The sequence below is a fragment of the Bidens hawaiensis genome, unplaced genomic scaffold (assembly GCF_021521415.1).
Source record: "Bidens hawaiensis isolate Kalapana, Puna unplaced genomic scaffold, B.hawaiensis_p1.1 tig00000055_1, whole genome shotgun sequence".
Classification (NCBI taxonomy): Eukaryota; Viridiplantae; Streptophyta; class Magnoliopsida; order Asterales; family Asteraceae; genus Bidens; species Bidens hawaiensis.
The window spans coordinates 481,773-496,724 of NW_027491016.1; the positions used below are offsets into that span (position 1 = coordinate 481,773).

Consider the following 14,952-nt stretch of genomic DNA (forward strand, 5'->3'; position numbering starts at 1 on the left):
GCGCATAGGGAGTTCAAAAACACCAGTTTCCAACGTATGCAAAGTCCCCTCCATCTTTTTCAAACTCCCCACCATTACAAATGGAGGGGAGATAACTTTTTCATACTTCCCGCCATTACAAATAGAGGAGAGTTACTTGCCATTACAAAGAGAGGTAACCCCTCTTTTAAAAAAATAAAATTTCCGGTACCCCAAGTGATTAGCTGTAACTTGGCCCCCTTTTAAAAAAAATTCTGTGCAGCCGTCCTGCATGCCACTACAGGTTCAAATGCTCTGCCAGTCACTATGCACTCTTAGTATAATTATTTTATAAGGTTCTTAAAATTTTAGAAATTTATTTAAATATTATTAAAATCAGATACCGTATTGTAAATTAAATTATTGTTATGGCCACACCACCAATGGATCCCACTCATAGGTGCATTTGGCTGACTTGGACGCAGGACGTGCACGCCCCATGGGCTGCGGTGAAGCTGACTCCCGCATGTGTAGTGTCCATATATATGAGTGATGAATTGCGGGTGATGAATTGCGGGTGATGGGTTGGGTTAATACTTTTCTTCTATGAGGTGCGCGCATTGATGTATACGTCGTATTTTTTGGTTACTTGTATACCTCGTTAATGCTGTTTTTTTTTTATTAAAATATTAATGTATTAATGCTACTTTAAAAATACAAACAATACAAAAGCTGCTTTTGAAAAAAGTTCTGTTTTCCTTTTAACTGATACAAACAGAAGTAATATTGATCATTGTATTAATATAATATTCAAAACAAAATTTTGAAACAATCTAGTCGAACTGACTGGATTTTCCAAAAAGCAGTTTGTTCAACTGGATTTTTCAAAAGTATGTCCGTTCGACTGGATTTTTTGACGCATGGCATTTTCTGGTTTAATTAAAATCCAGTCGGATATTGATTAAAATCTGAACGGGTGACTACTTTTGTTTGGAAAAAACATATTTCTTATAGACACAGCCCATGCATTACCTTCCACAATCTTGTCATCATTTGAAAGAATTTTATTTTGTCCCACTTTCATTGCCATTGGCAGTATTTAAGTGAACCTAAAGGCTAAAGTTTTATACTTCACACACCATTTTCAGATTTTCTCTTAAAAACACCACTTGTATATTGTACCCATGAAGACCTCAAACAACGTTGGTTTTGCATGGTTTATAACCATCTCAATGTTGTGTTTGCTTGTAACTTCTCAACTAACAACAGACTTCTACTCAAAGTCATGCCCTAATCTTCGCACCATTGTACGTGACCAAATTATAAACGTGTTGAAATCGAACCAAGAATGGCGGCTTCACTTCCATGATTGTTTTGTAAATGTGAGTCATGCCTTTGTCAATCAATAAATACATATATTATAACTTGATTCCCTTTAGCAAAGGTCTCAACTTCAAATCCAACGCGCTTTCATTCCCTTGAAGACCACATAAACCCCAATTAATAATAATAATAATAATAATAATAATAATAATAGCAAATACGTGCATACATACATATATGAAAATATGAGATTAGTTACCTAAAAACATGTTTTACTCTAACATATGCAATATTTCAAGTAATTAATCAGGGTTGTGATGCGTCGATCTTACTTGATGGAGCCGATGGAGAGAAGTCTGCCTTACCAAACATCAATTCTGTTAGGGGATACGAGGTGGTGGATTCGATCAAAAGTGCTGTGGAAAGCTCATGCAGTGGAGTAGTTTCTTGTGCTGATATTCTGGCCATGGCCGCCCGTTATTCAGTTGTCTTCGTAAGCATCAAAACATCAACATTAAAACTAAAAAACTACCCAAAAGTTAACCAGAAATGTTCTGCAGAGCGGAGGACGAAGATATGACGTGCCACTAGGGAGAAGAGATGCACTTGTGGCAAATCAAACCGGGGCTAACTTAATGTTGCCCGCGCCCTTTGAGACTGTTGGTAACATTACTCGCAAGTTTGAGGCCGTGGGCCTTAATTAATATCACCGATGTTGTGTCACTTTCAGGTACCTTAAATAGTTTTTGGTTAAATGGTTCAAATATCAAATTAGGTTTGGCGGAACTTAGGCGGCCAACTGAGAAGTTCGGTGTACTCGGAGTACTTGGGGAGTACTTGGATATGGTAAATACAAAGAAAACTAAGTTTTAGATATTATATATACGCCAAATATCTTAAGTATTTTAATATTTATTATAAAATATAAATAAGATAAATACATTTTTAAATAATAAATTATTCAAAAAATTACTAATCATTTATTAAAGAAATGACAGTTCTTCTTTGATATTACAGAATTATGAATTATATTTTATTTTTTTTTAAGTTAAAATCAGCCCAGATTCATCGACTATCTGCGATTCTGGCTAAGGTTGACCGCACTTGATCGATTCTTAGTAACTAGGCGGAATTAAAGAAACTCGTCTCGGCGACATTAGACGTGCACAAAAAAACCGGTTCCGGAACCTAACTGGTGGAACCGAACCGGAACCGGTTCCAGTTCCAACCCGGTTGGTACAATACCCGGTTTGGGTATTTTTGTACCCGAAAATCGTACCCGGTTCTCATATTTGTATGTTAGTATCAGTTCCAACCCGGTTCCTACCCGGTTCTTAATTGTAACCGGTTCGGTTCGTACCCGAAAAAACCGGTTCCGGCGGGTTTTTATTGAAGAGTCAAACAAAAGTCAAAGTAGTCGTTGGAACCGGTTCCAACGGTAATATAGCCGTTGGAACCGGTTTTTTAGCCACCAATTAGCCGTTGGAACCGGTTCCAACGGTAATATAGCCGTTGGAACCGGTTTTCGAGAGACAATAGATCCGTTGGAACCGGTTCCAACGGTAATTATTTGTTTTGGTAAAATTATTTGTAACTTGTTCAACTAATATTTAGTTTTGATTTGTTTTATTATAATTACTTTTGTTACTCATGATTAATTTTTGTTACTTTTTTAATAACGACGAACATTTTATTTATTTAAAAAATAACTATTACAAACATTATTAAAACATAAACGATACTAAACATAACAACTAAAATATAAAAAACAAAGTCCGTCGTTTTAATCCGGGAATACTTATTTTTGGGTTGTAGAGCCGGACGACTCTCCCACTTCCGTTTTTTTAGCTTCCAAACTTCTTTTCTCTCGACAATACTTATTCGTATGTTTTCGTAATGTCGAGTTGGACCCTGCTTTAAGAAACTTCGAGCAATATTTGCAACGTGCCAACTCATGTGAGTCGGTCATGAGACACAAATCATAATGAACCCAAACATCGGGGCATCTTGTTGTTTCGATCACCATAACAACGTCATCATTAGTTGCCATTTGTTGTCGGTTTAAGGTTAATTGTGGTTTGGAGTGTGTTTTATAGTTTTGGAAGTGGTTTAACAAGTACACAAACAAACCTTGCTATTTAGAGTAAAAAAATAACCTATTTATAGTTAAAAAACCGGTTCCAACGGTCAAAAACGGCTATATAGCCGTTGGAACCGGTTCCTAACGGCTATGATATTTAAATTTCAAAAAAAAACCGGTGGAACCGGTTTTTACGTAAAAACCAGTTCCGGTTCATACCCTACCCGGTTCTTAAAAGTTAGCATATCTGGGCATCGGTTCGGGTCGGGAACCGAACCGGTTCTTGATTGGAACCGGTGCCATTTTACAACCTGGTGTGAAAAAACCGGTTTCGAACCGGTTCGGGTTTTCCAGTTGAACCCGATTTGTGCACCTCTAGGCGACATACCTTGTAGCGAGTAATCGGAGAATACTTGGCCTTCTAAACCTACTTTTACAACATTGGTTTTGTCTAAAATGAAATATTATTGTGTAGGCGCGCATACCATTGAGCAGTCAAGGTGCGCGACATTTGGAAACCGATTATTCAACTTCTCGGGAACAAATGCACCCCATAGTGCTTTACTTGACCCAAATATGGTATCAGTCCTAAATAATCAGTGTCCAGTGAATGGAGATGGTAATTGACGTAGGCTGTCGCGGTCTACTAAAAAACAATTATTTAAAGACTTAAATACCTATAATAAGTACGGGTAAGTAAGGTCGTCTCCACAGGAACTCAAGAAAAGTGCTAATTTAATATTACTAAATTAATTACTAAACTAAGGCGGACAGACGATGTCAAGCAATTTTTAGAAAAGATTAATTAAACTAAACAATTACTTTGAAACGATTTGTAAACAATATTAATGAAAGCATTCATCCTAGGTTCAGGTAATGTGTTCTTCCCAGATTCACTTGTCTTGATTGCGCAGTAATTACTAGACCTAGTAGTTTGATTGTGATGACATACGATACCCTAACCGAATTGTTGACACAATTGAACTCGATCTACACAATTACCAATTTATGTTTTATGATCACTAATTAAGTAACACTAACCGATGATTATTAGTTCAATGACACAAGAGCCTAACCCTAAATGTTGATGAACAAACCAAACAAGTGATGTACTAATCAATAATCGCAAACACAAATTGTTTAAACAACCAAACAATCAATTGAACAAGAATAAAACAATAAACTAACTCAAGTTCATAAACATTAAGCACATGAATCTGGTCTTAAGTTAAATTGCACAAAACCCTAGCCTAGAACGAACAAAGGATTTAGCCGAGCATCGACATGTCAATTAAACAACTAATCTTTGATGAGCATACGATCAAGGATGGAACCGGAAGCCTCGGGATGGATGCAAGTCGCCCTAGAATATCTCTTCTACCTCTAGAAGTCGTTATATGCCGAATGGAGAGGTTAATGGGTTTATATAAGGCAAAACCTAATTTTTGCCGACTTTAAGCATCTTCGCGTATCGCGAAGTTGCCACTCCTGCATCTTCGCGTATCGCGAAGGTGCAACTGACTTCATATTCAGATTTGTCTTGTTGAGAAACATGAAATTCATATATTATGGATTCCGTAACTCATTTTCTAGGTCGAGATATACCCGTTTTACTAAAAGACACTTTCTTGGTAACTCATCTTGTTCAGTTTTCGCATCTGCTTCAAGTTTCTCATCCAATCCTTTCCCGAATCCTTCTTAACCCTCAATACATGTTTCCCTATACTTCCATCTTCTCGAGGCTTGCTTAATCTTCATCTGGATGGCTCTGAATTAGCTCGTTTAAGCTCCTTAACTTCCAATGTTCTGAAAACACATAACAATGCTTGAAGTACCAATGTTTATTCATTTATTTACCTAAATATAACTAATTAATATATAATAATAACTAACTTTTACCCAACCATCCGTAATCAAACAACATCTCTTGACTGGAACTCGACCGACCATTTTGACAACCATTACTTCCGAAACTTGGTTAACGGGCGCGAAGTTCTTGAATCTGATCAGGTGCTATATTCAAGTGATGAGGCAGTCTCAACTACACGGAGTCTTGTTGAGGTCTACAGCAAAAACTGGCAGATTTTCTTGGATGACTTTAAGCATTCCATGGTTAAAATGGGGAATATACAACCACTCACAGGATCCGCTGGTGAGATCAGGAAGAATTGCAGGGTTGTTAATTCTTAATTTTATACTTAAGTTTTACTAGTGTAGTACAAAAATTCTACAAAGCATATAACATTATAATTTATAATAACATGGTTGGGAACTTATGTTCTTATATTAAATAAAAATCATGTATACCTTTACCTAGTGATGCCTTATTCATATGTAGAGTGAGACGATGACGAGTGGTGGCGGAGCCACATATAATTCACCGGGTTCGGACGAAACCGTTGGTTTTATATATAATCTATAGGTACGATTTAATGAGCGAGCCAATTCTTTTTCCGGCGAACGAACCCGGTATCAATTTTATAAAAATAACCGAACCCATTGATTATGAAAAATTGAGTTAAATAATTTTTTTAGAAATGAATATATTTTTATAAAATATAAAAAGTTTTTAAAAAACTATAAAAATTAGTAGCAAACATTATAAATGGGCCAAAATAACCCATATATACTCTATAGATTATAAAAAAAGTTATTATTAACAAAAACAGGTTAATAAGCCCAACCAATTAACATGAAACATAATATCTAAATAAAAATTAAATAGAAAAGAAAAGCCAAAACAGCAACCGACCAATTTCTTTTCTATCGACAAGGTCCAAACTATCGCATCCTTCGCAGTTCGGGCCCGAAAACAGTGATGATATACTTTGGTTATGATAGTGATATTATGTTTTATTTATTTGGCTGAATGACCGAACCGACCCATCCAGGCCTGAAAACTTTGACGTCGGAAAAAAATCGAGCACCAAAAAATCTCAAACCCATAGAAAAAAATTTATGGCTCCGCCATTAGACGAGAACAAATGTTACCTCTATCCATATATACCTTACCTTTTGTTCTTAGTGAAACTCGATTTTGTTCTTATTATAATATGCGGAAAAAAGTATTAAAAAAAGGCAAATTGGAAATAAATAATCCCACGTTTTGTGTATTGGCTGATAATAATCCCACCTTTAAAAATCACTACCAACGGTCCAACCTTTCAACTATTTTTGTCTTAATGGTCATCCGTTAAAAAACACTTAACGCCGTTACATTTTTTTTCGAGTTTCAAACCGATGTTTTAGGGCTTTTGATTGGAAGAATGATAAAAGTCAACTGATGTAAAACTTATCTCGAAATGGTGATCTAAATGACGAAACTGTGTTTCAATTCGGGTGTTTAATTTGAAATTCCAATTAACAAAAATCAATCCATTTGATATATCATTTCAAGATAAGTTTTACATCAGTTGACTCGTATCATTCTTCTTATCAAAAGCCCTAAAATATCGGTTTGAAACACGGAAAAAAACGTAATGAAGTTAAGTGTTTTTTAACGGAGGACTATTGAGACAAACAATAGTTGAAAAGTTGGACCGTTGGTAATGATTTTTTAAAAGTGGGATTACTATCGGCCAATACACAAAAGCTTATTTATTTCCTAATTTGCCTAAAAAAAGGTTTATAAACTGATAAAAGGTGAAAATGGGTCATAAACTGATAGCCGTTCAAATATCATTGGTGGGAAGTTGGTTTAAAATTAAAATTAAAAGGAATATATGGGTAGATATGAAGTACCAAAGTTGAAACTAATTTTGAAATTTATAAAACTTGAATTAAGTAAAGAGAGGAAATATTGTAATTATTCTAAGCAATGTATGCTATTACGTATATTATTAAATTTAATTTTTGTGTTTTATTTTTTTTAATCATCCGTGTATTACACGGGCTATATCCTAGTTTTGTAATAAACAAGTTTGTTCTTATCTTACATGTTTTATGGGGTGTACTATATGCATAACAAGTTGTAAAACTCTTAAAACTCAAGTGTCTTAATTTGTTCATATCTCATGTATTATATATAGTATAGATGAGCCCTTTGCTCAAAGCTACATATTGGAGTTTTAAATATACATGCTAATGCTTTATATTGATAATTTGCACCTTTCTTACTGCTATTACTTTGTTTAATTCAATGTGGTTTCTTAGACATCTGTGCCTGTCGAATATCGTACAATATCGTCTGCAATAGATGTATAAAGAAGTTGTACCCATAAGAAAACCAAATCCTTCCATAGTAGAACAAGACTTCACCAACATGTGAAGCCACTTTCATACTTCTCAATTCCCATGTTTTACTTAGTGTACAATCTTTTCGTTAATTACATACCACATCAATTTTTTACTGTGTTACATTGACACTATTTTCTCATTTGTTTGACTTTTTTTTTTTTTAGTTTGGTTAGTCCAATATGTAGAGTCGTATTTGATGCAGCTTATGCTCTTGAGACGATTGTTGGATTCGACAAAACATTCATTTAAAAAGAAGTACTAATTTGGTTCGGGTCAAAAATGGTTTTAGTTAAAAAGTTTATGATGAAAATTAGATTTGGATCAACATAGGTTGTTTTGTAAAAAAATGTTTATTTGGATTTGGTCAAAACGCTTACCGATTTGGTCACAAAAATTCACTATAGATGTTATCATTTTGGTTACCATTTCATATGTCAAGAGCTTTCATATGTCAAGAGCTCAATTCATGGAGTGTTGTACAGAAAAAAACGTAGCTTTATACCAATGTTGAAACGGATCCCTTTGACTACCAAGGCTGTTGCAAATTTCATGCGTAGTGAGCCTACTATAGCTCTAAGAAAGGTACGGTCTCTTTATATTACATAATATTTTTGTCTCTCTTTATATTTATTTATTTACTGTTTTAATTGAACCTGAAATGACCCGTTTTAACCTGTTATTTGAAATTCCTCAATTTCAGTTGTGTTTCTCTGAAAAGAGGGAAATGAATAGATAAAAATATAAACAGATTTGATCCATTTATTTGGACAAATTTGTTAAACTATTTATTATTCAATTTTAGCATATTACTAAATGACCATGCATTCCAGGTTGTGAAGACACTACCAAAAGACCTTGACACGAAAGCTTTAAAATTTGATCCAGAAACAAAATCCGAGTCCAAATAGATGATCAGATCAAAGCATAAGCAGAAGCATTTGAAAATACTATGACGAACCGAAACCAACTTTGCAACCACGAATATGATCTAAGCCTAAAGTTGATCAAATTTGAGTTATGTATGCAAACGTTACCTTTGTTTCCACCAGGGGCGGACCCGCATAGGTCCGATCGGGGTTCCGGGACACCGATGTTTTTTAAAAATTACTTAGAGACGGTATATTAAATTTTGTAAGGACCCCATAAAAATTAATACTTGGAACCCATACTATTAAGATTGAACTGGTACAGTGGAAAGTCCCTTGTTTTACTTGTGAGAGGTTGTAGGTTCAAGCCCCATCATACTCCTTTTTGTTGTTTTTTTAATATCCTAGTCTTAGTTATTCAGTTAGGGTATTTGTGCTTTTTGTTAGTTTCTCTCATATAGTCATTATCACCATGCAACATATATAATGTTAACATGGATTTTGCATATTCTTTTATTATTTACCTTATGTATGTATATTATAATTAATCATTTATTTGTGTAAGAGTTATTTTTTCATGTTTTGGTCAATTATGTAAGACCATATATATAGATTACGTTCATGTTTTTCGGGTATGAATTAAAAGTGTATGTTTCATCTAGTTTCTAATTTAGATTCTTCTACTTACTCGTTTCCAATGACACCATAGTTCCGTGTTTTATTATGTTCCTCGCCTCGACCCGACCCGAAAACGACCGACCCGAAAAATTTTGTAAACCGAAAAAATTGGGACCCCATTGACAAAAAATCCTGGGTCCGCCACTGGTTTCCACATACTCATTACCGGTTTCACAACCCCCTCAACGTGGGGGTCGAAATACTAGTTTAGTATATTTTTAAAAAATTACAAAATTACATAATCAATCATTTAGTTACTAATATAAACACTTGTGCCCGCATTAAATGACAAGTTTCAAATAAAAAATATACTTATATACTTCGGATAAATTCTGGCAAGAACGACTAACCGAAATTTTTGTTTGAATTCCTAAATGTATTTTTCCTGAAATTAGTGATTAATATACTTTAATATAACTTTGACTACGTCAAGTCTACCAAAAGTTTTCAGATATCACTTACGTTACGTCCACACACATTTTCCAGTTGATTATCTCTTCCAAGTTAATATTTCATATATATAATAATTAATTTGGGTGGAGGAGAGCCTCTTCTTCATATGCATAGTCTCCATATATATCGTGTCAAATGGGTTACACCAGCTTGCTTCTGAGAAGGTCACAGGTGGTTTCTATCTTATTTTCTGTCACAGTTAATTTGGTCTTACTAATTCCAAAAGGCCAATTGCATTTACAAGAGCTTAACTAGTTGATAAAACCAAACATGTTCATTGCTCATGAAGTTACTCTTATTTATTTATCATCTCAAACTCCACAGATGTAGGTAGATGTAATAAAATTAATAAATCTGATTAGATGGCTGACTTATCAACCGTCTGACATTGGTCCTGGATTTGCTTATTGAACTCGCACTGAATTTGGTGGAAAGTGGCTAGAAATTTCATGATCAATTGCAATTACTTGAGATATTGTTTATTTAAGACAACCTTAATTAGCATGCATTTAACCAAACATAACCTAAAGCCTTGCCTTATTCCTTCTGTACTGTATCTCATATATATTACCACAAGGCTCTAGGCCATAAATCACGCAATCTTCATACACCCCATAATCATTCCTTTCCTTTCCTTGGAAGAAGCATAATTATGGGTATCCCCTCGGGAGAAATGACAATTTTGCAATTTCAAAATTGGGTGAGTCTTAATTGCAATAGCCTTCCATTGGAAGCTAGCATTTTCTTGGATCACTTAGTGCACCAGTCAGACCTACAAAACAAGTTCAGTAAACCAATGGTGTGGATTGGGATTTATATTGCAATAGCTTCTCTAGTCTGCATCTTACCAATGCTGGCTGATCTAATACATGGTTTCAGAAACAAAAAACCATGGTTTCCGTGCAAATACTTTACTCTGAATGCTGCTTCCCTCACTGTCATAGCTGTTGCAATGAAGCTACCCGTGGATCTAAATAATTCAATGCCAGGTCAAGTGGACCAGGGAGCAAAGCTCGGAAGTATGGCATTTATGTGCACCATGATGGCTAATTTATTGCCTTCTCTAGCAACCATGGACACTAAGGAACTTCTCACAAATATCATAGCTTTGAGTATTCTAGTAATCACCTTGGTTGTCAATGTATGCATCCAAATAAAAACCGGTGTGCTTAACAACAATAAACATTATTATAGGGATTACAATATTGTAAGTTATAACAGTTGGTTGATAGCAATCTTTTACGTGGCTATGTTACTCGCGTTGCTCATGATACATATATCTTCGGCTTTAACGATTCTAAAGTCAAAAAAAATTTTAGATTCCAAATACAAAGCAGGTCATGAAACAGCTTTGAAGGATCTAGAGTTGCAACAACCAATGGTTGAGAAGCTAAGGCAGCATGTGAGCAACCACTGGATCATGGCAGGAACTGGTAGTCCCCAATTTATGATAGTTTGCTCTGCTACGACCTCTGCTTCTGGGGTAATATGTTTTTTAAGCGCTCTCATACTTACTATTATTATGTTTCCTATAAGACCAGATTTGCCTAATTATGGGTCAGATTATAAGGGGTCAGTTGTCGTGATTCTTGTAACACAATTTATAGGAGTATTACTGGGTACAGTCGCTCCTCTGTCAAGATGTTTTGCGTTTCTAAGCTTTAAGGTGTCCATAAAATGGATCTGGAGCCATATAGGGGTCTTTAAAGTAGAAAGCTATTGTACTCAAAAGTTATTTGACTGGAAACAGAGTAGCATACCATTCGAATTCAGTAGCCGCATATGCAAGTGTTTCTTCCAGGATCTAAAGATCCTCACTTTGAATCTTTGTATCAGAATCCAGAAGACGGTTGTGATAGCATGTAAGATGATAGCGTTAATCCCGATTTTCTTTGTAATTGGGGCCTTGTGTTGTTTTCATTGCTGGAAGTGGTTAAAGGTCATGTTTGGTGCCTCAAATAGTGTGTTGGTAGAGAGACCTGTTCAAATACAACACAATAGATCAGATCTCAGCCAGTATGTTCTGCAACTTCAAGATGATATGGAGATTGCTGAGAGAGCACTGGAAAGCATTTCAAAATCTGGGAACATTGTGATCCAAAAGGCTGAAAAGCATAAGCCTAACAATCTTATGAATCTTCTAGAGAAATCTAGTGGTTTTGAAGGAGTTGGGCAGTATGACGTGCATCAAGTCCCACCATTACTTGAAGAGAAGTATGTGGACTGCTGGAGCCTACCCTTAGTGACCCTGACAGCCATCATTATGTCTCTTCCTAACATCCAAAAAGATAATACTGATAAGTTGTTAAGGAGTGTGGGCGAAGGCCTTAGATATGTCACGCATGTGGAAGAAACCCTCAATTCTAGTGAGGAGTATGCAATCATTCAAAAGGTTGCTAGAACTATGTGGTTAGAAGTTGAAGTTTCCCACAAATGGCTTGGAAACAAGGTGCAGAACCTTGCTTATGAAGTTAATACACCAAAGGAGATTGTTCAATGGTTCAGTGATACAGCTGAAAACATTGTCACTGAAAACTTGAAAGTGTCAGATGATATTTCATTCCACAAGAAAATTTCTGCCAGTTCAATGTACCGGATCACCCAAACGATGCTTGTCGACATAGACCAGGTTAGCCATGAGGAATTGTTTGGGAGATTATCATCAATGATTTCTTGCATATTGGCTGCCTGCCTCACCAACTTACCTCAAGTAATCACAATGAAATGCCACACAAGTGTCATAGAGGAAAGGGACACCAGTGTACATACTGCAGCCCAACTTCTTGGTGAGACTATGCAGATAATCAATAGCCTTCAAGTTCGCAACCTCCCAAGCTTGAATCCTGATGATTTGCCATTTATTGATAAGTGGCGAGATTGTGTTCTGCATCCTTCTCCTTGAAACAAGTCCTGCTACCAAATAAGAAAATAAAAAAAATAAAAAAAAAAACAGTTTCTGTACTTAAGTATCATGGTGTGTTCCTATAATTTTGAATTTTGTCATAATTACTTTCTGTAGGGTAATTTGTTGTTTGCTCCTTTTGTACCCATTTTATAGTTTAATACTATAGTGAGTTACAAGTATAAGCTCGTTAAAAGCTGCATATATGTATGTGAAACAGATCGATACATACCTCGAGACATGATGTGAGAACTTTAAGCCTGCTCCTCAGCAACGGATTGCTTAGTTGAAACTTCAGTCGACTGACACCTGACATGTAGTCAATAGATCACATAACGCTATCAATAATTGACATTATTATGATCATCGTTAACTTTGTGCTTTGTATGAAATACCTAACATAAATTTCTGTGCTACAATAATCCAAAAAACATCATTTTGTGCGCTTATACAACAACAATGTTCATTATTTTATGCTTTCATACAAATTTGGTTTTAGCTCCTTCACATACAATATACCAGACAGAATTTAAAGTTTAAACCACATCCAGCAGCTCAATTCATCTTCTAGATAAGTCATTAAAACTGGCACCCCTTAAAAAATGCTTTAAAACAACAAACAATCTACCAAAATTCACAAACTTTGCTGCATTACCAATAGTTAATGCACATTTTCTGCCAAGAAAAGCATATTTTATAGTTCATATATTCAGAAGCCATTATAGCTCATATACCATGGACAAATTAAGACAAATCATTTTTAAGTAATTTACTATTTAACGCAAGGTACAACTATAATGCATATTGAAAAGGGGTAATATAGTCTTTCAAGTATAAAAATCTCACGTCCATTTAATATATTTCCAATTTTTACCTCTAACTTTAGTTAAACTAAAAAATAGTTGCAAGTTTGCCCCCTTATCTTTAACTATATGTAACTTTTTATTTTAACTTTTAACCAACTTCTCACCCAAAATTTTTAAATGGCCATAATTTTTTCATACGCTGAATATTTTTAAAAGATGTTGCACTATGCAAACGAACATTTTATTCTCTTTAATTTGAGTATATATATCGTTATAGTTTTTTTCAACTAAAAAATATAACATGTTACGTATGGGTGTTCGCGCTTCGGTTTTGAATGCTTTTAAGTTAAACCCTTGAGTCAAACCGTTAGTAGCAATCTTTTGTCATAAAATATTGAAATTGAAACCAAAAGTTAAAGAAAAAAACCAACGGTGAATCCTGACAAATGACCGGTTAAAACGGGTTTAAGGTTTCAAACCAAACAATGCACCAAATTATTGTTACGTGATTATCTGGGTTTGCGTTCGAACACCCGCTGCATCACGCGGACACCCATCTAGTATATATTGGCAATTGAAAGGGATCTTGAACGTTACCCCAATGTTAATGACATAATATTAATATATATTCTAACATTTCCTCTCAAGTTAAGCATATATATCAAATGCTCCAAAGATTGTCGCATATACAAGCTCAAGGACCTCTATGATATTCTGTAAACATGTATTGATCATTAGACATTTCGAGTACAATCACAATAATCTCATTATGATAATATGATACAAGAACACCTGGTCCATTAAGTCAGCCCTACCCATATGCTTAAGTCAGCCCTACCCATATGCTTACTGTTATTTATAAAATAATGTATATTGTTTAGTTAGTTTATTATGTTAATTTTAAAGAAAAAGTGTAAGAGTGAGGCTTGCCGACAGAATCATTTGTTTCAAGTCATTTGATTATAATCTATTGTTCTTTAGTCATTTGAGTAATTCTGTGGGATGATACCAAATAAATCATTGCCCTCCGTCCAATTCCCTAAAATATGATATTGATATATATGGAATGAATAGTGATTACATATATGGATCGCAAGTCACTCCATATATTCATTCCGCATATTTTCTTGTGAGTGGGAGAAGAGAAAATATAATAAAAAATAAGTATTAATTTATTGAATAGAGATAGATATAGGAATCTTTGTAGGAACTTTTTAAAAAAAAAATTTACAAATTTTATGAACAAATGTTTTTTCTAGTTATATTACATGGATAAAAATAAGAATTTCAATGTAAATGGGGAGGTGTGCGGTGCCGCTTGGACCCGACTAAAACACCACCCCACCCTCCACGGCCCCGATAAAAAACAGCCCCTAGAAGGGTGTAAGCACCGCTCGTCCCGCTCATCATAACGTTCATATGACCGTTAAACGGTTAACTTTTTTCATATAAAAATATATATTATATTTACCCTATATATTTAAAGCCTCTTCTATTCAACTACTAGCTTTTGAACCCGTGTATTACACGGGATTTGTCAAATAATAAAAATAAATAAAGTTCGTTATTTAAAGAACAAAATTAAAGGTAAAAAGAAAATAAAATATATGTAATATAAACAAACAATAAAAAGTATAGTATCTCAAATTT

General features: G+C 34.7%; 1 protein-coding gene and 1 pseudogene across 1 annotated transcript; both read left to right on the top strand.

Moving 5' to 3' along the window:
* The first annotated feature begins 1,142 nt into the window (after positions 1-1,142).
* Positions 1,143-5,551, top strand: LOC143628973 (peroxidase N-like; annotated as a pseudogene).
* A 4,839-nt stretch (positions 5,552-10,390) lies between these two features.
* Positions 10,391-12,496, top strand: LOC143619863 (uncharacterized). The gene has a single exon (XM_077091720.1). It carries the CDS (start codon positions 10,391-10,393, stop codon positions 12,494-12,496), a length of 2,106 nt encoding a protein of 701 aa, XP_076947835.1.
* The last annotated feature ends 2,456 nt before the right edge of the window (positions 12,497-14,952 follow it).